Source organism: Sparassis crispa (assembly GCF_003851025.1).
Source record: "Sparassis crispa DNA, contig_000002F, whole genome shotgun sequence".
In the NCBI taxonomy this organism is placed as follows: domain Eukaryota; kingdom Fungi; phylum Basidiomycota; class Agaricomycetes; order Polyporales; family Sparassidaceae; genus Sparassis; species Sparassis crispa.
In genome coordinates, this window is record NW_020939749.1 from 1 (window position 1) to 23,878 (window position 23,878).

General features: G+C 55.9%; 9 protein-coding genes across 9 annotated transcripts; 4 read left to right on the plus strand and 5 right to left on the minus strand.

Annotated features, from left to right (window-relative positions):
* Positions 1-8: 8 nt before the first annotated feature.
* Positions 9-1,170, minus strand: SCP_0300010 (hypothetical protein; the record flags this gene model as incomplete). The annotated part of the gene is made up of 4 exons (XM_027755398.1): positions 9-227; positions 301-406; positions 472-735; positions 790-1,170. Coding segments are annotated over 4 exons (970 nt in total), but the record flags the coding sequence as incomplete, so codon positions are not given.
* A 238-nt stretch (positions 1,171-1,408) lies between these two features.
* Positions 1,409-2,180, minus strand: SCP_0300020 (hypothetical protein; the record flags this gene model as incomplete). The annotated part of the gene is made up of 4 exons (XM_027755399.1): positions 1,409-1,503; positions 1,560-1,704; positions 1,758-1,824; positions 1,882-2,180. 4 exons carry the CDS (start codon positions 2,178-2,180, stop codon positions 1,409-1,411), a joined length of 606 nt encoding a protein of 201 aa, XP_027611200.1.
* A 5,935-nt stretch (positions 2,181-8,115) lies between these two features.
* On the minus strand, positions 8,116-8,379 carry SCP_0300030 (hypothetical protein; the record flags this gene model as incomplete). Its single annotated transcript, XM_027755400.1, has 2 exons — positions 8,116-8,214; positions 8,266-8,379. 2 exons carry the CDS (start codon positions 8,377-8,379, stop codon positions 8,116-8,118), a joined length of 213 nt encoding a protein of 70 aa, XP_027611201.1.
* A 1,340-nt stretch (positions 8,380-9,719) lies between these two features.
* On the plus strand, positions 9,720-10,849 carry SCP_0300040 (hypothetical protein; the record flags this gene model as incomplete). Its single annotated transcript, XM_027755401.1, has 2 exons — positions 9,720-9,732; positions 10,656-10,849. 2 exons carry the CDS (start codon positions 9,720-9,722, stop codon positions 10,847-10,849), a joined length of 207 nt encoding a protein of 68 aa, XP_027611202.1.
* Positions 10,850-10,940: 91 nt separating this feature from the next.
* Positions 10,941-12,789, plus strand: SCP_0300050 (predicted protein; the record flags this gene model as incomplete). The annotated part of the gene is made up of 6 exons (XM_027755402.1): positions 10,941-11,174; positions 11,256-11,362; positions 11,420-11,940; positions 12,005-12,099; positions 12,157-12,228; positions 12,382-12,789. 6 exons carry the CDS (start codon positions 10,941-10,943, stop codon positions 12,787-12,789), a joined length of 1,437 nt encoding a protein of 478 aa, XP_027611203.1.
* A 548-nt stretch (positions 12,790-13,337) lies between these two features.
* Positions 13,338-14,939, minus strand: SCP_0300060 (predicted protein; the record flags this gene model as incomplete). The annotated part of the gene is made up of 3 exons (XM_027755403.1): positions 13,338-13,949; positions 14,005-14,673; positions 14,757-14,939. The coding sequence occupies 3 exons, from the start codon at positions 14,937-14,939 to the stop codon at positions 13,338-13,340; spliced, it is 1,464 nt and encodes a 487-aa protein (XP_027611204.1).
* A 960-nt stretch (positions 14,940-15,899) lies between these two features.
* SCP_0300070 (hypothetical protein) lies at positions 15,900-16,814 on the minus strand (the record flags this gene model as incomplete). The annotated part of the gene is made up of 4 exons (XM_027755404.1): positions 15,900-16,034; positions 16,099-16,242; positions 16,302-16,574; positions 16,629-16,814. 4 exons carry the CDS (start codon positions 16,812-16,814, stop codon positions 15,900-15,902), a joined length of 738 nt encoding a protein of 245 aa, XP_027611205.1.
* Positions 16,815-18,865: 2,051 nt separating this feature from the next.
* Positions 18,866-19,767, plus strand: SCP_0300080 (hypothetical protein; the record flags this gene model as incomplete). Its single annotated transcript, XM_027755405.1, has 3 exons — positions 18,866-18,949; positions 19,045-19,202; positions 19,299-19,767. 3 exons carry the CDS (start codon positions 18,866-18,868, stop codon positions 19,765-19,767), a joined length of 711 nt encoding a protein of 236 aa, XP_027611206.1.
* A 1,855-nt stretch (positions 19,768-21,622) lies between these two features.
* On the plus strand, positions 21,623-22,361 carry SCP_0300090 (hypothetical protein; the record flags this gene model as incomplete). Its single annotated transcript, XM_027755406.1, has 4 exons — positions 21,623-21,924; positions 21,979-22,060; positions 22,125-22,248; positions 22,309-22,361. 4 exons carry the CDS (start codon positions 21,623-21,625, stop codon positions 22,359-22,361), a joined length of 561 nt encoding a protein of 186 aa, XP_027611207.1.
* Between the last annotated feature and the right edge of the window lie 1,517 nt (positions 22,362-23,878).

Here is a 23,878-nt window from a genome sequence, read left to right on the forward strand (position 1 = left end):
GCACGCACGCAACATCAGCGCCCCAAACCGAACCGAACGCAACGAGGGGAAGGGGAAGGGGAAGGGGAAGGAGGGGGACGCACGCTCCAAGAGATGCTCGCGGACCAAGATGCCCTGCGCGATGTTCTGGAAGAACGGGACGGAGTAGCGCGCGGTCGACCCGGGGGGCGGGGAGCGCACGCGGTGCGAGGTCGCGCGCGCCGCGCCGCGCGTCGCCACCTCCAGCCCTGAGCGCCCGCGTACATTAAATCAAATTAAATTAGAATGAATGGCGGGGGAGGGCGGCGGCGGCGGGCGCACCTTTCCCGATGTTGACGACGAACGTGCCCGGGAGCGGCGGGGCGTCCACCCACTCCCCCGCGAGGTTCTGCACCTGCAGCCCGGGGTGCTCCGTCGCCTGCAGCAGCTGCACCCCCGCCCATCATGCATCAGCCCACACACACCCCTTCCACAACACGGGACGCGACGCACGAAGGTGAGGAAGCCCGAGTCAAAGTGCGGCCCGACCCCCTGGTCGGGCTCGCCCCCCGCCCCCGGCGCGCGCGCGGGGTACTTGACGACCTTGGCGCGGTGCTGCATGTGCGCCGCGTCCTCGAAGAACGCGTCGAGCGCGCCGGGCGCGTGCCCGAGCGCCTCGGCGAGCAGGCGCGTGAAGGCGGCGCTGAGCGCCTCGAGCTGCGCGAGGTAGCGCAGGAAGGTGGCTCTGAACCCGGGGAGGAGCGCCTCGTCCGGCCACTGCTCGAAAGTGGGTCAAGGAGGGAGCTCGGAGAGGGTTAAGGGGGGACGCACCTGGGACGGCCCCCAGAGGCGGAGGTACTCCGGGTCGCCCGCGCGCCAGGGGCGCGCGTCGCACGCGGTCCCAAAGTCGAACTGCTCGCGCTGGTCCGCGCGCCCCTTGGTGAGCTCCGCGCCGAGGCGGGAGTACCCGAAGAAGTGGGGCGAGCGCGCCATGCGCACGCGGTCCTTGGCCGCCTGCGGGAGGTCGAAGAGGCGGGGGGCGTACGCGGCCACGGCGGCGACGTCGGCGGGGTCGACGGGCGCGTGGGAGAGGTAGAGGAAGCCGACGTTGATGAGGGCGTGCCGCAGCTGGGCGACGAAGGTGCCCCGGGTGTCTGGGCTGGAGAGGAGGGCGTAGTCGAGGATGGGGATGCTGGAGAAGTTGGCGGACATGGCGGACGGCGGGGAAGAGGTCACTCGAGGAGAGCGTGGATTTGTAGTGGGTGGTACATGGTACGAGCACAGTGTGTGATCAGAGGGAACGATGACGCGATCGGTGAGCCGTCCCACCGTGGAGACTATTCGCAATCTTATCGTATTTTGTAAAGGAGAGTCTACTGATCTAGGTTGCTCGGGAATAAATACAAGAATCGCTGCAGGGAATATTTTACGGTACAGATGGAAGACGCAGTCAGTGCACGGGCTTGGGCACCCGTCTCCTGCCCAGCCTGAGCTTGAGCCCGATGCGCGCATCCCGCCGCCTCCGCTCGACGAGCAGGTAGGTCACTGCGCCAAAGCCCTCGTCAGAGTCCAAGCGAATCGCGACGACGCACGGCGCTCACCGATGAATTTCTCGAGCGCGTGCATGACCTCCGACTCGGGCTTGATCTCAAAGAACGCCCGGTGGGACATCCGCCAGACCCCGAAATGCCGCTTGGGCGGGTGAAAGTCGGCGAACGTCTTCTCGGGGTCGTCCGCCCGTACAAGCTGTGCGACGTGCGCGTGAGCACCCGCACACCGGCCATGCACGTCCAACTCACCTGGAGGCTTCCCTTGTGCACTCTCCACCGATACTCCGCGCCCTCCCCGATCGTGAACGTCCCCCCACTGCAGCAAGAACCCATCAGCCACACACAACACAGCACAACACCGAAGACGACGCACTGCTGCTCGTCAAACGCCACGAGCTGCCCCGCGTCCACCCACTCGCCCTCGGCGCCGTCCGGCCCAATGAAGCGCACGCGCGGCTCCCTCTGGAACAAGTCCTCGATCTCCGCGACGGGCACGAGCGTGCGCGCCTCGAAGTCGTGCTTGACCACGCGCGTCACGTTCGGGTGCCAGTACCGCGTCACGATCTCGTAGTAGAGCACGTCGTCCCCCGCGGCGAGCGTCGTGTTCCGCAGGCTGTTCGTCGCGAACTCCATCTTGTGCGGCGGCTTCGGTGCGGGCTGGCGCGGCGGCATCGTGTCGTGGGGTCGAACTTGGCCGGGATGGTGCGACGGTGGGGGTTCATATACCCTCCCTCGTGAGTGACGGACACGGGCACCGGTGGAATGCGCGCGAAATGGGATGGGCGAATGGGGGGCGGGGGATTTGCCCGCCGAGAGCGGCAGGGCGCGAAGGCTCCCAGCGCTGTGAACGCGCGGTGCTCGTCTCCCAGGCATCTCCAAGTACTGGGAGATTGTGTTCACCCGATGCGAACATCCGTCGGTAGCCTCGTGGGGCCGAGGGTTTCACATCGTAGGAGACACGTCCGGCATGAAGAAGCGGCAACGCACCACCCAGATGAGGACAAAAGCCTGAGACTGAGAGCTGGCGTGCGATGCACCCGGCGATGACATCAGGCCCCCCGCTCTGGGCGACGAGAGGTTCGCACGTCGATGAGGACGTCCTGAGAGATCTGACTGCTCCGGTGCCTGCGTGTGTGCCGGCTTCTCAGGAGGGAGCTGCCAAGTGTCCACTGGGAGACGTCAGTCGTGACAGAACGCAGACAGGCCTGAAGACGCACAAGAATAGTCGATCCCACGTCAACTCTAGATCGCATCGTGACCAGTACGGCCTTTTCCCGGATCGGGGCTGTAGCCAGCCTGTTCCTGGGAAGACGTGTTGTTCTCTTGGGATGGCGACTATGAGAACGAGAACCGTGCGGACCTGACGCGCTCCCGCGAGCAGCAGCACTCGAGACATCGTATACCACACACCCAGAGCTCGGCCTCGCGGTACCGGTACACCGAGCACTTCCTGCTCAGGAAGACAGATCCCTTGAAGGTGGCAAGCGCGTTTCGAAAATGTGTATTTGCATCATCGTACTATTCCCGTATTCCTGTGTGCTTTTGTTCGTGGACGCTCGCGCTGCGCCCCATCGTTCCACCCCTTAGTGTGCGGCGCGCTGCCCTCGAGGTCTCCTTGCCCGATCGTCAAGGCCGGTCTCTCGAACGGCGAACGCCCGGACCTTATTTCACGCCCCAGAAGCTATGAATAAAAACGGTGTTCGCATTCGTAGGCGGCCTTATCAGCCTGCAGCGCCACGATCGAGCCTGGACGACATGCGGTTTATCTCAAGGTCCGAGTCTATCACTGTGTCAGGACGACGCACGAACTGCGCGGAGCGAACGAATTGAAGCGTCTGCCGCCAGGCTGCGCGAAACAGGCCTTGGAACGAGCGACGGACGTGCGGGTTCTTCGCAAACTTGACTGGACTTGCCGTGCTGCGGCATACGGGAAACAGCCGGAGGGCGACCGAAGGCGATGTAAGATAGATAGACGGCGGGTCAGTACACACGTCGCGCGGAATTGGGATCGGCGCAGGAATAATCGCATCGACGAGGGACGGCGAATGGTGATACGGACGCGCAGGGTCGGAAAGGGAAGGGGGTGGCGAGATTTTCACAAGTATCGGGCACAGATGTGGCCGGGCCCATACACCATCGCGTCTTGCAGTCCGGATCGGTGATGGAATAATCGTGTGAGCGCTGTGTCCGATTCCTGCAGCAAGCCAAAGAGAGCGGCCGGCCCAGAGGTCTGCAGTGTAGATCTGTCAAACTAGCATGCGGTAAACCGGCGGCGCGCGTTTCTTGGCTGGACATCGCCACAGCAACCAAGAGAAACACGAATGCGGTGGCATAGAGAGGACCGCTCACTTTCCTATCCCCCCGGGGATGGTTGACGCGCCTAGAACTGGCAGGTTTCCGTCAGCGTGCTGAAAGTGGTGAAGAGATGTTCATGAACGCGATATCTTATCTCGATTCGTCGAATACGCACCGCAAATATAGAGGTGCTTGCTCATTCATTGCGCACAGAAATAATGCAGCCGCTCAGCGACAAAAACCCAGAGAGAATGCAGGAAACCGGGCTGTGGAGTGCCATCATCCAACGATCCGGAATCTCGGGAGCAGTCATGTCGGAGCACAGATGGATATGCCCTTAGACACGGCTGCCTGAGATATCAATAACATCCAGCAAAGATGGGGCACTAGGCAAAGGCTGTGGCAATCCAGTCGCGAGTAAGTATCTCCCACGGTGGATGGCCCGACTTTGTTTCATGCCCCCAAAGCTATGATAGTGGTATTAGAGAGGAGCCTATCGAATATTATTCACGAACGCTCGACCTCTGTGCTTGGTGATTTCCTTGTTGTGTCCTTGCTGCGAGTACGATCGTCCATGTCCGTATTCTGTCGCCGAGAAGCGGAGAATTTGAGCATGGAATCTCAATGCAGAGCACTGTTACCCGCCAAGAGGTATGTATGTAGCGCGAACTAACAGCGGGATCTCAGACACTACCTCCCATACGCGCGACACCAAGAACCTGTTCGCGCTCAGATACACGAAGAGTATCTCAGCACAAGCAAGTTCTCGGTGTCCTCGAACCCCAGAATGCCAGGATAATGCAACTAAACGGGACGTTACGTTGCGAGAGTCTTGTGTCGTGAGATGTACAGTCTGCGAGTGGTTTTTGCCGTTAGAGCGTGACAAAAAAAGACTTGGATTGGCTTACCTGCATACCTCTCGAGCACGTCGCAGCGGTATGCCGGCATGGGCAGCGAGAGTTCAGGACAAGTCCTGGGCGTCCTTGCCAGCTGTCAACCACAAATACAGCCTAGAAGTGCATGCGGAGGCTGCAGGGACTGGCACTTGTTGTTGATGGCCCTTGGAAGGCGCGTGGAAAGTGGACAATGTTGGCGCTGCAAATTCGGCCGCGGTGGCAACGACGAGATCTGTATCATAAACTGGAAAGGGTCTTTTCGCTACTCATCTGTTTGTTGTGTCGATGATCCGCAGGATGCGGAGGCAGAAGGAAGGGGCTGCAAGGTGCTGGCAGCCGTTGACTATGGACGTGGATATGCGAGGTCCGGGGGACAGTCATTTATCGTAGACAGCGAAGGCAGAATGAGGGTGCAGAAATGCACCGATGACACACCACGTCAACCGGAATCCAGCGAGGAGGAAAGTCACCCTAAACCATAAGATCAATGCTAGCAATAAAACATAGAGATGATTTTTACGGGCCCTAGGTCGCGTCAAGCCGGTCGACTGGCGGATGCAGCAGTTTCGGACGTGTTTCTGCTCACCACTGTCGCGCACCCTACAACTTTCCCGGATTTTCGTCCTACACGCTGCTGGGCTCTCGAGTAAAGCGTCATCCTCCCTAACGGACGCAGTCGCGTTTGGAGTGACAGAGGGGGGAGGAAATCGGGAACGAAGGTAACTTATTGACCGTGGGCCCAATGCTACGCGCACCACTTACCCGCCCGCTGCATCCCTCTCGAATATGGTGTCATCTCGAAGCCGCGACTTCTGGCTATCGGATGTTGTCACGTTTGAAGCTATAGAGGGGAGAGATATTTGAGAACAAATGTTGAAGTCGAAGGCGAGCGAGTCGGCTAATTGTCAACCGTGCTGGCGGCTCCCCTAAACTGATCTCGAGCTTTCTTCTGAGCTAGACTGGGGACGATGAGGAGGGAGAGAAAGACGGGCCTAACGCTGGCAATTAATGAGCGCATAAAGGCGCATAAGCGTCACGGTAAGCGCCTGCCAGCACACTTTAGGACATACTGACCGCCACAGTCACTGGCATGGCAGTCATACCGATGAGCGGGCAAGTTCACGCTACTCATCGGTATACATGCTGCGGTCCAGGCTGCCTCACCGCAGATCAATTGAATGTTCAACATACGACGAGTCCCTCCCTCTCATTCTTCCTTCTCCACTGGCCCTTCCACCCCCAGTTGAAATACAGTACTTGTGGCTGAAATTGCTGTCCTCCTTGTAAGAGGTGAGTTCGGAGACTTGGAAGGAACATCCCTGCCGTCTGCGGAAAATGTACTGTTCTTCGATAAACAACACATCGCAGTCGTAGCCGAATGCATCATCATTCGGCTACGACTGCGATGTGTTGTTTGTCAAAGAACTTTAGCACATTTTTTCAAACTCACCCTTTACAAGGAGGACAGCAATGTCAGCAGCGAGTATTTCATGGCTACCATCATCAACAGGGCAGAAAAGGACAAGGTGCATGGGTATGTCCTGGCCCAACAGAGTGTTGATTGCCAGTCATGCAGCATCAGCGGATCTACAACACCCAGGTCCATGGCAGATTTCGAAATGCAGATGTGCTTCTGTCCTGCAGACTCGCGGGTTTTCGAAGGATGCATGTGCAGATTGAAAGCCGTGATAAAGCTGACGAAAGACTAGTCCTAGTCCTTGGTCACCTCTGTCACGGCTTGCGAGTCGCATGGCGAGGTGAAGTCGAGCAGTTGCAAGGGATTGGTTTGATGGTAACACAGGCTTCGAGCTGTACCCAAGTAACTTCTGTGAGTCTCTCTAAGCCAGATTCGATGTTTCCACTGACTGAGGGTCATTAATTCATTGCTGTTCCGGATGTGAATTAGTTTCCTCTGGCTGGACTCCAAGTCTATTTTCCACGAATTTTATTAACACGAACTTCATTGGGTATCTCATGCTTGTCTTCACTTACTCTACCTGCATGCAGCGTATCTGTTCAACCACATATTTTCCCTTGCTCTCGTACACTCTATGCTGAATACATTTTTGCTCAGTGGATCGGCCTACAAATTCTTATCTATCCGTGTCAACATCTTCTCCACCTCCGCCTGCGTCGAAGGTTGCCGGTACCTGATATGAGACATGTCTAGTTTACTAAGGGAAGGGTTAAACAGCCCCGAACATATCGGCTAGCATCACGACTGTAAGAGGCCAAGGAAACAGTCCCGTAAAAAAGAAAATACAGATGTCGACGAGCGTTCGAGACTCGACTGACTCGCTCGGCTCAAACACCAGCAGAACTGACGATCCTTACCGCCTGTCGGTGATGCAGACAAGCGTGGTCCTGCGCTAGGGCTAGGAGCAGCGCTGACACGGGAGAGCAGGAACGCGGGCGCATGCCGCGTCCCTGCCTGCGGTACGCTCCGTACGCGGTGGGCCATCGGCGGGCTTTATTGGCGCGGTACCCGATCGTAGCGAAGAGCTAATGCTGGCCACCGATGGCATTCAGTGAGATTCGCTCCCCGTGGACATGCCGGGTGTCATATAGGTCATATAGGTCTAGCCGAGACGGGCAGAAGGAAAGCTTGCGATCTTCAAAACGTGCATGATCCTGGATCGAAATTCAACGCGCAGTCGTAAGTGCATCCGGAAACACACCTCTGTTCGACGATATCTGTCTCTGCGGCATTTGACAAATCGTGGGGAGCAATGTGTAGGGCATAGTAGCGTGTCTGCCAGGAGCCGCAAAATCGGGGCCGTCAGGCATACGGCCGCCGCCAATTCCTCGCGGATCTGGGCCAAGGGTGAGGATACTTCGATTAATTGACTCGGACGGCGTTGCAGACGATATCGGTAACGATCTAGCGGGGATGTTGGTCCTCGATCGGGGAAGATGCGACGCAGCTGCCAACTGCAAATTGATGCACCACATCAGTCGGTGTCCTTCCAGTAGTTACAAGAAAATATCAAAGCCATTTACACGTTGTCGCTGAAAGAACATGGGATCGGCCCGAATCCTCGTGATCTACGCAAGTATACAGATGGAACCGACTCGGACGTTCTTAGTTTTGCATCTCGACTCTCGAGGGTGGAATCAGAACTCGAACCTTGAAGGTGTCGGCGTTACGCTTCGGAACGAGGGAGACGAGCTTTCTCCGTGTACCCGTTTAGCGAGCTGATCCTGGACGAATTGCGAGGAGAATTTCCGTTCCGCTGCATGCTTGAAGGATAGGCGTCAACGTGGGGATGACCTCGTCCACGATGTTGGCGATTACTGCGTCGTCGCACTCATTGGCTGGGAGTATATATAGTTCAGGCACGGGTGCGGAGTGAGGTGAACGAAGAACGAGACCATGACGTCCGTCCATCGTTTGAACGATACGACTTTACCGCACCTTACAAAATCCCAGACATCATCGAACGCGCTAGAACTCCTCGCAAACCAAGACCGGAGCCCATCACCGGGAACCCGAGGTTAGGCTTGCATGTCCCCTCCTTGACAATGTCAGCCATTGAACACTTTCTGTACAAGTTAATGCACTCAACTCTCGCTCCATAGATCTGAGCGACCACGGCCGCATCCCAAACCCACTCACAGTAATCGTTCGCCCGAGACCCACCAAGAGATTGTTTGGCGCTGATGCGAGAACGTACAACCATCTCCCGTCGGACTGTTTCTTGGTACTGACTATTCGTTCATGACATCGAAAAGGATAAGCATTAATCACACGCGTCCGCAAAATCTCTTGCTTCAAGGATTGCCGCCGGCGAACCAACAACGCTGAAAGTTATGACCCAAGATGCGTGTTGCCAGAGGACGAGGACCGCTACGTCCGGTCGGGAGGTCGGAGTTCAGCCGGAGCGGTATAAGAGGGTGGAATCTGCCGACGTGTAGACCCGTGTCTCAGGTATCGGCCAGAGATTTATAACGCACCAGCACCTGGTGAGGATGGCACAGTAACGTGTTACATCGACCGTCGTGCAGGCTGCCAAGACCTTGTATTCACCGGGGACAGAGGTAGCAGAGGGAAATCTGGGAGATGATATGTCACGAGATGGTAAGTGCAACCACACGAGTGTTGAATCACAATGCAGTGGGCACACCTGTCTTGGGAATTGTCATCTTATTGGCCGTCTGTGCACGCTTTCTCGTCGTCACGGTGGACATACGCTGCATGAGATTCGGTAGGCAGATTCCCGGTTGTATCGACACTATTTCCACCCGTTTCCGAGCTGCAGAGAAATACGCACGTATAGACAGAAGCTCGATAAAATTGTTCTTAAGCATCTCGCTATTGCAAGGAGTAGATCCATTCGCAGGCTCTTCGGGAGGGGGCATCGCTGAGGTCTGTAAGAATCAATATGCGCCAAAAGCAATAGCACTCACCTCTCGATTTACATCAGCACGAAGGCACGGCTCATGAGGAGCATTTTGTAGCTGTGCGGGAATACTGTAAGAATTTCGGTTGAATCGGAAGTATACTCACCGCCCCTTTCAACTCGAGTGATCGCGGTTTCGGCGAGATATTTTCAGCGCTGTTATATGTCGGGACAAGTGCTACAGTAGTCTTCCATGGAATATAGATGAGGAAGATGCCACGAAGTGGGTGCATGCGTTGAACCAAGATCACAGGCGCCGGCACCAACGAATCTTCCCCAGCTACCACCACGTCCGCCTGCAGCTGCTGCCACGCTTGTCCTCCTCGTCCTCTCTTCCTTGAACGCAAACTTCAAGGAAAACCTATGCTTTCTTCTCGGTTTGCTTATCGCTTGTCAGACGGCCCCATACCTCGGCCGCTTTAGTGCGAAAACTGGTTGCCGCACCCTATACCCAAGTCGTTCCGCTCACTCTTTGTATGTAGAGCTGTCGAGCTACCTCTAGGTATCGGAATTTTCATGCGTCTAACTGATTATTTTCTCTCCGTAGGACAGCTATCCACCATAATCGGGCAGCCAGGTTAAATGTGCAACGGAGATCCGGCGACAGAACGGTCAAGCCGATGCGAATCGTGGGTATGCTGACCTCTCCATTTTATGCCGTGAGTAGAGAAAGTCATTAAATCGCAAGTCAGGGAACGTATCAATCCTGGGCTAGAGATTGGGCTGGAGATTATGCTCGTGCCGCTGCTGAGGAAGGATAACTCCTGATTGTCGTCAGGGACACGTCTGTTTGAACGTTGAGGACGTCTGCCTGGTCAGTTCTATTTGTTATTCTGATGTAGCCCTCACTAACGCTGTATTCGTGCACTTAGTTGGAATGGGGTATCGGTACGTGGTGTTACCGTCTTTCCTCCTTGTCTAACTATCGTCGTTGCTTTTTAAAGGACAGAGCTCGTTGACGCTTCGATAAATAAACTCCTACGCCTGCACTCGGTTTTCTGGCGTACTCTCAGACGGTGCTCTCGCTGCTTGATAATGTCTTTTTCCCTTGGCCTCGTGCATCGGCGCATGCATAATCCTGGTGGAATCGTGACCTAGGACAATAGTATGGACTCACAACTGTCGTGCCTTGCTTTCCCTCTTCCAAGTAGCTGGTGCCATTCTATCTACCTCGTTGAACTTTTCGAGTGCATTGCTTATCGCGGGACATTTCCCCCATTACAGCTCTGTGTCTGCCGATTTCCGAATAAACGCGTCTTGTGTGTCGTGATTCCTCTGGATCGTGCGTCTCCCTTTCGACCGCCAAACTCTTCATGTCTCGCATAGCTCCTCTTCACGAATGTGCCAGTGATGCGACGGCGACTTCGGCTCATCCACCGGGGGATGCACTGTGCTTCTAAACGTGGAGGACGGTGTTGTACGTTATAGAGCAGGCTAGGCCGCGTTATCGCCTCTTATCTGTGAGCGTTTCTGTCTCCACGCGGAGGGTTTGTTCGTCAGAACTGGTGAGTTGTTGTTCCTCTTACGTTCTGTATGCCTTGTTGACGGTGTTGCAGTGCATGTGCGTTGCGCTCGAAGTCGCCTGGGACGCGGTGCCGATCTGCTCAAGGGTCTCCGTACCGGTGAAGTGGCTCTACTCCGCACGACTCCGACGACAGCGGCCCAGGGCTACTCTCGGAGGGTTGAAACGATGGCGCGCATCGCTAAGGTCGCTCTGGTGGCTGCTGGCTGGTGGCCTGAGCAGGTCTGATGTGGACCGGGAGGGGTGGGCATGTCTGTAGGGAGAGAAATAAATGTTGTTGGAGGAAAATGGGGCGCACGGGCCTTGTGAGCTGAGCCGGATGAGAGGGCCGGGATATGCCGAGCGAGGGGTTGAAGGTTTGCTGTTGACCATCAACCGCGACCACTCTCTCGCCAACGTCCCGCGCCCACCACCGCTGCCGCCCTTCTTTCGCTCTTACGCGTCGATAATGAGCAAAAAGAACGCAAAGACACAGCCGCCGAAGGACAACTCGTACGAGCTCCGCGATGTCGTCCTCGCAAAGGTGCGCGGCTACCCACCCTGGCCAGGCATGGTGCGTGATCTCTGCCTCGCGCCGCGTTTTGATCCTCATATCCTGCACGTATCTGCGTTACTTTTGCTCGTGCACGCGTAGATCGTGGATCCAGAGAGCGTCCCCCAAAACGTCTCCAACGAGCGTCCCAATGCCAAGTCGAAAAAGGGAAACTGGTACTGCGTCCGCTTCTTCCCTGCCGGCGATTAGTACGTGTCCCCTTGCTCTCCCCTTCGCGCACCCGCTCACACCGATTTTACCCTCAGCGCTTGGATGGTTCCCAAAGATATCTCCAAGCTCCAACCGCACGAGATCCAGGCGTACATCAACGAACCCTACAAACGCTCTGGCGACCTCCTCCAGGGCTATCGCATCGCCCTCGATCCCACCAAGTGGGAGGAGGAGCGCGAGGCCCTCCGTGCCGAGGCCGCCGAGGCGGAGGCGAACGCTGAGGTCGACCAGCTCGACGCTAGCGAGGAAGACGAAGACATGGACGAAGGAGAGCCCAGAAAGAAGTCTCGCAAGCGCAAGCGCGACTCGGAGCCCGCCCCTGCTAAGACAAGCAGGGCGAAGAGCAAACCAAAGAAGGAATCGGCAGAGCCCGCCCCCAAGAAGAAGGCGGCAGGCGGTAAGGGCAGGAGGAATGGCGTCAAATCCAAGGCTATGGTCGAGTCCGAGGATGAGGGCGCGGAGCCTGAGGAAGAGGATGCCGGCCCAAGCAAGCAGACCTCGCCGCCACCCGCAAAAAAGGCGAAGCGAGAAAATCAGGGCGAAGAGGAGGGCGAATGTGAGCTTTCTCCGACTAAGTTCGCATTTGTTGGATCCCTGGACCTGATAATCCGTGATTCTAGCCGCTCAGAGCAACGACCCAGAGGCCATGAAAGTTCGGGAGTGGAGACACAAGCTACAAAAGGCATTCTTGGGCAAGGTCGTGCCCAAGGAGGAGGTACGCCCTATCGTATCGCCATCGTCCATACTTTGATTTGTACCTTCGCCCCTCCAGGAGATGCCCCCTTTAGACCAGCTGTTCGCGACTATTGAGAATTACGAGAACATGACTATCCACTGCCTCTCCGTAAGTCTTTACCCGCTTCCCTTCTGTCGTGCTTGCGCCGCGCTGGCGCCGCGCATGCGCTCACGCACAAAGTTTCCCGCGGCGCCCTTTCACATGATCACGCCACCCTACTTCTTCCGCATCAGACATGGTATAAGCTGACTCGCGCCGCAGTTCTCGAAAATTGGCAAGGTGATGCGGCATTTACACGCGCTCTCCGAGGAGAAGGTTCCCCGCGATAGCGAGTTCAAGTTCAGGGATCGCGCCAAAGCGCTCGTCGACAAGTGGCAGGATATCGTCAACGCGAACAAGACGAACGGCGAGCCCAAGACCTCAGCGAACGGTGCGAGTGCGAGCCCGCAGAACAAACCCGAGGCGACGAACGGGAAGGTCCAGAGTGAGGAGCCCAAGGAGGGCCATGAACTCGCTATGGAGGTCGATGCGGATGCGGATGCGGACGCGAAGGGCGAAGAGGCGCCTGCTGCAGACGCTGAGGCGGAGGAAGAGCCGGATGATGCCCATGCTGACCCGGCTGGCGACGAGTCTGTTTTGGCCGATGTCACCATGTCGGAAGCTGCATGAGGACTGCCTGGCGTGCTCGAGCCCCGTGGTGCGTACTGGTCAATATAAGGCTGTACGCCCGCGGTTCGGCTTCCCAAACACCTGTTCTGACCGGATGGCATTTGAACCTACCGCGTCTTGGACATCTAAGCGTGTGTTTTTTTACTTGTTACCCTTGTTAACTCTTTGTAGCTTTTCTTTTTCCGTGCCTTGTCGCTGATCCCTTGCGTTTACGGTGTCTCTTCTCCAAGATAGGCTCTTCCATGATGTCTCTGCGCCTTTTCTCTGCGGGGGCCTCTTATGGCGCTCGCCTTTGGCGCAGTAAGGTATGATATGCTACTATGTCGGGTGTATATAATGAAATACATGCATTGAACGAACACCGTGCGTTTGTACATACCAAGAGCTGGTCAAGAGCATGCAAGACTAATGTAATGACGCGACAGATGGTCAACAGAACGGATGCGAATAGATAAGCTGTGGGCGAGGGAAACAGGTAGCGGCATTGGTTCGAGAGCATCAGGTCCATCTACGAAAAGCCAAAAGAGATCACCTGAAGTCCTACGCGGCTAACTCGCCGGCTGTGGTGATTTCGACTCGACGTCCGCCCACGGGGACTCCTCCGTCACCAGGTAGTCCACGGGGACGCCTGGGGACAAGATAAATCGTCCCGGAAGGGACGGCGCCGGTGACGGCGTCCGCGTGGGGCCTACAGAGGGCGAGTGCGGGACGTTGAGGGAGCTTGCTGGTTGGTGGATGCCCAGTGCGTCCGGACTGGCAGTCAACGGCATTACCTCAGGCGTTGGTGGAGCAAAGAGCGGCGAGTCGGGTTCGACGAGGTTGAGTGGCGGCGGGCGCGGTGGATAGGACGTCGCGACGACGGTACCGGCCGACGTCGCATTCTGTGCAGAGTCCGGCGTTAATTCTGAGTCGGGGGAGGAAGGCTCAGAGGAAGGTAGAGACTTGATCGCGATTGCGGATGAGGAGGAACGGGCGCGGCTGTGCGTGCGGGGGAGCGGTGCTGACTGGCTGGACATCCTGGGGTCTGCGCTCAGGCTGCCGCACTGGCGCTCTACGAGACGCAGTGCACTCCGCAGGGCCTCACGTTCCGCACACGCCTCGCGCAACTCATCTTCCGTCTCGGCAAGCTTCCTCCGCTCCGTCGCCACCATCTTATTTGCCTGGGCAACGAAAGGGATAAACGGTCAGTCTTTGGGACAAAATCCTAAGACGAACCTCTTCGAACAGGGCCTGCGAGAGAGACTCGATTTCTGCCTCAAGCGTATCCTTGGCAGCCGCTGCCTTCTTCCGCGCCTCACGCTCCCGCTTGAGCTGCTCGGTGAGATCTTCGAACTCTTTATCTCGCTCGTACGATGGCACGAGTGAGGGGAGGGAGGCGGATGTAAGGTGCGATGTGTGCGTCTGTGCCGCGACATTCGGAGATGGACTGCCGGTTGCACTCACACTAACGCTCGTGCTGGCACCGTTGATGTGCGGGGACGCCGGAAACGTCGCTGAGGTCGCACTGCCGCTGCCAAAACGAAACTTGAAGAAGCGGCTGTCAGAGGTAATCGGAGAAAAGACGGACGCAGAGCGGGGAAGGGGTGACTTGATTGCGGGTGAATGGGCGTGTGGCGGGATGGGCGACTTTTGTGAATGGGCGACGTCGACGGAACCAGCGCTATCAACACTTCGGCGGCGTTCCTCCTCTGCCTCGCGCTCTTTCTGCTCCTTGGCGCTCCAGCGGCGCCAGCCGATATCGCGCGCACTGCCAGAAGCATCACGCTTGAGGGCATCTTCAAGCATCTCGTTGTTCGCAAGGGCCAGCTGGAGGTTCGACTTAGTTAGCGTGAGCTCTGTCTGCATCTCTGTCTGCGTTTTGAATGCTTCCTTGAGCAATGCCATCTACAAAGTTGGCGATCGATGCGCCAGACGCAAGGCCACTGTCAGACGAGATTATTAACGAACTAAGAAGGTTGAATGCGTACGAGTTCCTCTACCCTGCATATCGTACGACTTAGTGCGAGTTTCAGATCCTCTTCCTGGCCCTGCGAATTGACTCGCTTGATATCGCGCAGTTCCTCCTCGACCTCAACAAAGTATGGTCCCTTCGAGGCCACCAGGCTGTCGACTCGCCGTGGGAGAGTGCGGTTGGCGGGGACAGACAGCATACCGATACTTTGTGTGTCGTGTGGCTCTAGAAAGTGGCACGTACGTGGCGGTGGTAGATAGAGGATGGGCCATTGTGAAATTGTCGGGAGGCGGACAATGAAAGTCAGTCACGATTCAGAGCAAAAGACGCGATGAAAAGCGCACCGGACAATTGGAGGACCCAGCCGCAGACTCTCTCTACCTCTCATATGCAACAGCAATACTTGTCGTTCAACGACCTAGGAGGCAGAGCACTCGACGAAATGCCAAGGGCAGGCAGGCAGGGGCGGCGGCACGAGTTATGCAGCCCCAATCGGGCCACTGCGCACGAATTCCGAAGCCTGCCTGAACTTATTTAAAGGCCTGAACCTCGCCGAAGAAAATTCTGAACAGGGAACACCCACACAGCAAGCAGGAGAGATGCTAGGATAGACGGTGGGCGGTCTGAATAAACATGAAGTGGATACAACTGTCTACTAGCGCGGCATGGGCGTCACATCCGTTAATCGTCTATGTACTATTCCCCGCCTTGTACGGAGAGCCCCTGGTACATACAGGAAACATCAACTAAGAAAAACTACATAACAGAAGTGATCAAAACCACCAAGACGACAGCCCTGGGGAAGGTCGAAGACTCGAAACCGGGCTACGCAAGCGATACTGCGCGGCGCGCCGGGACCATCCCACGAAGCTCAGGCGATCTCAGATTCTAAGTACCCCGCCTACGCCATCGTGCCTGCGCCTGTTACAGTGAAGATCTTCATCGGCGACACCACCTACTTTCCGCAGAAAGCCTCGAACATACACATGCCAAATAATCTGACAGGACAGTCATGGATGGTCCGTGTATCGTGGACTACATAGCTGTGTCAGCTTCAGCTTGGACTATTGCTGGTTGACTTGCCTTAGGCAGAAGGGCCATAGAAGCTACCAACCGACATTCGGTCGAAATGCGGACGAAGTTGCCGAGCACCGACAAGTTATAAAACTCCAGCTCCGGTGCCTCGATCAAAGAAAACGGACCCAGTGTCAATCAACCGATAGTGGATCGCTGCACTCCTTGGGACTAGGCTAAAGCGCGGGTTCGAAACAGCAGGCCCAGCATGCAACGCAATCTGAGGACATAGATTTACAATTAAGAGCGTTGAAAAGTCATTGAGATTCCAAGGAAGATTTTACCTGACCGCTCACAGCGCCGCTCCGTCCGCTCGAAAGCGGGAACACGTCCACGCGGTAAGTGCATAGTTGGAGGAGATGTCGGAGAAGCTCGTCGGGTTCGCCTGGAGTCACTGTATGATATCGCAGTATCAGAGCGAAATTCATCTGTCCAGGGGATCCTTATTAGCCTAACACTATATTAGGCAGCTGGCATGGATTGACACCTTTCTCGATAAAGCGCACAGCATGCGCGAAAATCGTATGAGTTCCAGGACGGGTAGACCGATCCATTCAAGGGTTACTATATCGTCTAGAATGACAAGGGTTTCGACATGGAGAGCTTCGTCATAATTGGACAGGGTGGAACGCAGTTTGTCTAGCAGAGATTTCACGTATTCTATCGCAGAACTGTCATAAGGAGGAGGAGATGCGATTCCTTGCATTGCATCGAGGAATACAACGGATTGGGCCGCGAGGCTGCGTGCAAAACTGGGACTCTGTCATAGTTGAATAACTGATCTACTATTTTGAAAGCGGAATATGCGACTCACTATTTGTCCTGCAATAGATTTCCATCGAGCGGAATCCTGGGCGACAGAAAGGATGATACATTTCGCATCCTTGCTCTTCTTTAGATGTGCAAAGAGGCTGCGGTGCAGGAGGAAGTCGGCAGGCGAGGCGAGTTCGTCGGTAATAAGCAATATCTCGCCCGGTAGAGGAAGATCAAGTGGAAACATAGGGATTTTGCCACTTTGTAGCCTACAAGACACGAGTAGCGTGCAGCGTCGGTGGGTCCGACGCGCAAAGAAGATAAATTTCGTAAAATGAGAAGATCCCGCAACGATCTCAGCCACATCTTTATTTGGCTGATGCGTTTTCACAAGGTCCAGCCTAACACACGCAAGCAACGCTGCGTCACACGAGCGGCCGCTGCCCGTAATTCATTCCCTATGGTTCTTGACGTCGGTGCGCTCCTTCCAAGGGTCTGATGTCCGTTACCTCAGCTGCAGCCAAAGACTACCCAGATTTGTGTCTGAAGGCGTATTTCTTCGGGCCAAGAGGCACAGCTCGAAGCGGAAGATATTCCTCTAACCAGTATCTTTACTCTGACTCAGGGAGCCTAGGACTCTCCTACCACCTTCTTGGAAGCACCCGTTAAACTTGTACTGCTCCCTCCCCTCGGTCCTGCCGACTGAATGACCCTTGGAGTGACAGTCGGACTGCACTGGATGTAAGAGAGCATTATCTTCAATTCTATTCCGTAGTATAGACCTGCTAGTTATGTTGCCCCATTGATCTGACCGTGTCGTTCATTTGCCGCGTTTGTTGTCAATCGCGTCCGCTCAAACGTCTAATACAAGAAGCTCTGTATGCTGTCTTTCGCGTGTATCCAGAGGTTGCTAATATCCGTGGACAATCTTGTAGCATTCCCGGTATACTGAAGTGGAAACATCACAATGCATAAGCATGTCTTCTCTCTCAGCCGTCGTCACCTCTGCAATCACTTATACTGCAATGTTCTATTTGAGCACTTAACGCCCACTCAAAGGGATCACGCAGTCATACAAATCTACACCTGTGTTCATGGTTGTAACGACGGGTCGGCCCGTCTTGCACCTACTGCACTCCCGGAGAGTAAGTCGCAGCGAAGGCTCCTGCGGATCGGGTCTAGCTCCTCGCTTTCCGCTACATCTCAAATTCACAAGGATTATTACATACCATAGCTTATGGGGCGGCCCTTTGTCGGGCTGTCAGTACAGTCACCCCTACGTCAGCGTCAAGATGGGCCAGTGCACTTACTGAAAATGTACACATTGCAGGGGATAATTCTATTGAGAAACCCCCAGAAACCCGGAAACCCCAGAAACCCCCTTAAGTTGCTCAGCAACCTGGTTTCTGTGCAAGGGAGACCGTTGACAGCCGGCCGGTTTTGATGGGGAGCCGCGCTTGCAGTCTCTTTCTGAAAGTGAGTAAAGTGCGGCCTCCCCGTAGCAGAGGCCTCGCTGCGAAATTGTAAGTTGATTCGGGGCTTACCGATCACACAGGAGCTCGGTACACTCTATGTACGTGAACAGGACGTGTCGGGCGGGACTGACAAGGCTTACGGCGGGTGCCAATTTTCCCTCTCCCTCTCCCATTCTTGCAAAAATTTACTTTAAGAATATGCAGAGTGCATGCAGGCAAGGTCTCTCGATCTTTTGTCAACTGCCATGAGAAGCTGAGGAGTGAGTCTGCCCTGCCTTCCCGCACAAACGATGATGCCAACATGGCCGCCCCAGGAGGGCGTCCGGCCGGAGTCCGAAACTTCCTCCGGAGAGGGAAACCCCACAAGTTTCCAAATTGAGGGGTTTCTCCGAGCAGCCTCAGAAACCCGGGGTTTCTTGGGGTTTCCGGGTTTCTGAGGGTTTCCCAATAGAATTATCCCATTGCAGGCGGCGGCCACGCGTCCGCGGATACGAAAACGGTGGGTTCGTGAGCAAGGGTGCATAGATACCCGTAACACTATGGCAACCAGGCTACTAGAACGCAGTGGTGACGAGGAGGAGCCAAATTGCAGGTTTGATCAAACACCAGGGCGCCGTATTTTTGTCCAGTATTCAGGGGAGTCGATCATGGTGTTCTAGCGCGGTGGCCATCGTTCTTAGTCGCCTACCTAATTTGGATCCATCACGGCGGAGTATGAATTTGTTCAGCAGTGTTGGCTGCAGCTACGCATGCTCCCCGTTCCTCAACGCCACCGCCCTCGACGTGCCTTTCTAATCCCTCAGCTTCGAATTTACAGACCAATATGTTCGAGCCAGTGCGCGGTGGGACTCGTGGAGGGCAGGCCGAGTTTAAGTGGGCCGACGTCTCGGCGGACAAGGACAGAGAAGTGCGTTGCCTCACTATCCGCCTACTCGCCCCAGCTGATGAAGGCCTCTGCGACTGTCGTATTCCGTGATTTTATCACTATGTAACTTCGCATAGAATTACCTCGGACACAGTATCAACGCGCCCACAGGGCGATGGCAGAAGAACAAAGACATCCACTGGTACAACCGCGAGGTGAAGCAGACGCAGGCGCAGCGCGACGAGGAGATTCGCAAAATCAAGGAACAGGAGGCGGAAGCCCTTTCAGAGGCATTGTATGTTCGCACACTGCTTCATGACCATTTCGTATCATCGAATCTCTACTCTCGTACGTGACTTTGATGGCGAAGATGCTGACGAACGTTTTGTAGGGGCTTTGGCACGACGAAAGGATCGTCTGCAACGGGGCCGAGCAGTGCCCCAGGGACCGGTGCGAACGCCATTGGCGTCACACCGAAGGTAGGCTCTACGCCAGCAGTCGACCCCGAGAGAGAGGAGCATAAGCGACGCAAAGCAGAGCGTAAGGAGGAGAAGCGAGCACGAAAGGAGCAGCGAAGAGCGGAGCGTGCGCATAGGCACCGAGACAGAGCCAGTGACGACGAAGACCGTGACTCTGACCGCCGATATGGAGACCGGGAGCGGTCGCGGTCACCGCGAGGAGACTTCGAGAGGGATCGGCGCGGAGGGATGGAAAGAGGGGAGAGGACACCGCCTAAGGTGAGAGAGACATCGGAGGAGTATGGGGAGAAAGAACGCGAGAGGGAGCGCGAGAGGGATCGGCGGAGGTGGAAGGACAATGCTCGGAGAGAACGACCAGGGGCGCGTTGGGGTCGTAATTGACCTCGGGGAGCTTGGCCTATGCTGTACGTTGTGACGTTATCTCTACGCCTGCTTCATGGATTCCTGGCAGGCTGACCATATTTGTGATCCACAAGACACACTGGCGCCTTTCTTCCTCGTTCGCTGACGGAGCGTCAAGGTCGTTCTTCCGAGCACGGTAGCGACCGGTTCGTCATGCTGTGTCCTCAGGCCCGTGAAGCCAGCTGGCTGCGCCAATCAGTGCGGCGGCCTGCGGGGTGTCCTTGTATCCTTGTGTATCTGTGTCCAACAATGTCGTGCCACAAGGCTCAACCATACTTGTCGCTCTTTCGGATGTCGTGTGACTCAAGAATCTCTACTATCTCCACTCGCTAGAGTACCGGGCCACAATTGCTATCTTGGTTCTTTGAGGAGGTTCTTGTCAGCAGGCTACTCTACGGGTAGACCAGGCTCACGCTTCGTACGCGCACCGTACTAGGCGTCATTGTTCTTGTGTTGAGTCACTGTGGTATTGTGGGGCGGTTCAGTACCCGAGGTATCGGCAGCTAGTATATTGTTTTCCCTTCCACTTCTCGTCGCACCGCTGCGTATTCGCCCCCTTCTTCCCGCCGTAGTTGCGAGGCTGTACATGTAACCTGACAAATGCCTCGGTGCTCAGCCGTTGTATTATGCGCATGCGCTTGTAAGTTGCACAAATTCTTAGCAGGTTGCGGGCATCGATGCCTACTAAAATGTAGGTGTTATGTCATGCGAGTTGCGAGTTGCAATGGCCAGGATGGTTAACATGTTCCTGATGTCGTTCGGGAGATGCCCTTGGAGCATCGGGGGGCGCTTATCGTGATGACGCTGGGAAGGCGAGTTTCACGGAGGGAAACCGAAATATATTATTGGTCCTGTCTGCTTCGCCCAGGGCGAGACGCGTTGTGTTACCCGTCCGCCGCGCAGAAGCCGTGCAGATGCACGGCGGCCTTGAACTCTCCGGGTATTGATGTCGTCTAGAATAAACGGTCTCGAAAGAACGTCAAGCGAGGGGGAATGGATTGGGATGCTAGGCCTTCTAGTCCTGTCTACAGCGTCCGAGCGCGGTAAGAAGGGACCCGCTCAGGGAGAGAGTCGCAGCCGAGAGTCGTGTCTAGGTTGCGTATTTGGACGCGCCGTCGTAGCCAAGTGCGAGGTGGAAAGCGTTGGAGGAGACTGCGTGTTTCAGAGTCAGCAGGACGAGAGCGTCGCTGGGCGTCGTCGTCGTGAGCCCACGAGCACCAACCGGTGATTTCGACCGGAGACGCTGGCCGGAGAACCTAAGCCCGATCTCATCGATTGCCGCAGAAAGGAATCCACCGCGGTTATCGATGCGGCCATGGCCAGCGGGCCGTCACCGTCGTACCTGCAGTAAATTTCCCAAATTTCCGACCCTGCGGACCTCTCGACAGCGGCTGCGTAAAATTCTTCCGGTCTCGGGGTGAGGAACAAAAATATTGACAACAATGGGTGGGCGCGAGGCGCGTGCGTGTTTCTGAAGCAGGTATGATGTACTTGAATTACCATATATACCCGAACGTCGGGGGGCGGCGCCTGAGCGGCGGGAAGTGCCGAGAAGACTGATATCGCCTTTCCTGGGGACCAACCCTCTTCAGGCTAGTGCTGCCGCCCTCCTCAAGAATAAATACCACCGTACAATACGCCCCCTCCCGGTCCTATAATTCTATTCCTCTCAGCTTCGGACCATTCGACTCCCTGCCCCTCCTTTGTTTCCGCTCACTCTCCACCGCTCGCCTTTACGTTCTTTATATAATACCGCCTCGCACAGCTCTGGCCAGATAAACTCACCCTTCCCTACACATACCTCGTCCCCTGCAGTCCTCGCTATCCAACTACGATGGCTACCGTCTACGGTGTCCCCTATTTCCTCGAGGACCAGTCTGGCGATCTCGCTGGCTCCGAGTTCGTCGACCTCTACAAACGCATCAGCCTCACCGTCCGCTGTACCCTGCGTTCCGACACCCACACCGCGTATATGGTGTACGATATGACCTCCCGCGGTGTCAATCGCGGGGGCCTTCTTGTCCCTCTTGCTTGCCTCGATTTCGGTGCCGGACACGCTCTCGGAACCATCAAGGTCGGCGAGAAGGAGGCCGTGAACATGAGCGACTACCTCACTAAGCTGTCGCCATTGGGCAGGTACGTGTCCATCTGCCTCTCGGCCAGGCGCGTTGTTGACGGGCTTCCTCGCAGCTCGAAGCAGCGTAAGTTTGTTGCATCCGACGGGCAGGAATACCGCTGGAAGTGGCGCTCGGACGCAGATGACGAGTGGACAGTACGCACGCGCTCCCCTTCTGTGTCGCACACCTCTCTGAATTCGACGACCCCCCCTTTTGCAGTGTGTGAACTCTAGCGGCTATCATGTCGCTTCCTACAGTCTCAAGCCCGCCGGCGAGCCGCAATATCAGTCGTCGTCGGGTTGCGTACTCACCGTAGAAGAATCGTATCCACATCTTATCGGAGGTGAGTGGTCGCGCGCTGTGCACCTCACTCATGATTCCCACCGCTGACTGCCCCCGCCAGAACTGCTTGCCTCTCTGACCATAATGCGTCATATTGCAAAATATAATCTATAAAATATTCTGTCCACATAGCCCGCAATCCTCCCCCTCGCCATCGCTCGCTCGCTTACTCTCCTCTGCTCTCCTCACTCGATATTCGGGTACCCTATCCACTTTCCCCCGGCCACATCTGCTATTACGTCTACCTGACACAACCCTACAGCACCGCACACCGCATCCGTATCCAGCCCACAGTAACCGCATTCTACACAGCCTCCCACTTACCTATAATCGCCCGTGTGACGTACCGTACATAGTTACTTAGTCCTGTATTATGTACGCGTCCCCTCTGTTACTGTTGCTGCCAACGTAGTGCTCCTGTATCGTATAATCTCTGCATATAGATATTCGAATAATTCGCTCACACATCCACCGGGCCTGGAATGCTCACAGAACTTTCCTTTTGGAATGTCGATGATCTGCGGTGCGCCCACAACAGATCCGGATCTTTGCACCCTGGATTTCTAACGCGTTCCACGTCTGTGGACCCCAACTCCGTATGGCCGCCGTCTTGTCGGGCATGCAGTCCAATATGCACTTATTTCGCATGTGCGGTGATTCGACGGCGCACGCGCTCTGTCTCAGTTCGTGCGCAGTCTGTTGCATAAACCCCCAAAGTCGTGACGCGCACACCAGCCGGCCAGTCCAAGTTGACTCGAGTAGCTCTTCTATGGAGTCGCTCGCGGCCGAACCAGGCGCCTATCAACGTTGGAGTTCACAACCATGAGCCCGGCGAGTACCTCTCTTCTTCCTAGTGAAAACAGCTGGCTAGTAGCTACTACTGCGCCCGATGCTAGAAGACGACGCGTTCGTAGACGCGCCGTGTGACGAGCTCGGTCAACCGTCAGCGCCGCGAGGCTGCGCAGAACCTGTATCAGTTTTCTTGCTGCGCACCCAACTGTCCAGAAATTTTTGTGTCGCTGTTTGTATTGGCGGAGGTGTTCACATGCATCGGCATGCCGGTAACCCGACCATGGTTCGTAATGCTATCCCAGTGGATTATTGATCCTGACTCGCACTCGTTAGGTAGGCTCCATACACCGCGCTGAGAGCATTCGGTAAGTGAAGACTCATTGCCATTCAGGATTCGAGCTACGTGCACGCTTGCTGAGTAAGTTGTCCAGGGGAGAGCGACCGTGTAACGTGCTCAAAGCCGCCTGAGCGACAATCCTGTCACCGGATTGCCTTATCTTACACACCCTCGCCATGTCCACTGCAGCGGACGTCGTCTTTCCTATTGCGTGCATTTGAACGTGTTTTTGTCGACGCTGACCAGGAGTTCCGGTCGATTTTCGGCGTCAGTTACCCGTCAACTCCGTGTTATGACCGCGGCGTTCTCAAAGCTCTCCCCCCCAACCAGAGCAGAACCCCAGGGCTCCGGTCAACGAACCACGATGTCTTTGCGTCAAACCGCCCGCGGTATCTGATTTTCGCAAGACGTTCACGTGGAGCGTTCTTCACACGTCAAATCCGCGTCAACTTAGGAACTCAGTACTTCCTTCGCGCTGCGGTATCATCATATCTCCGAGGTT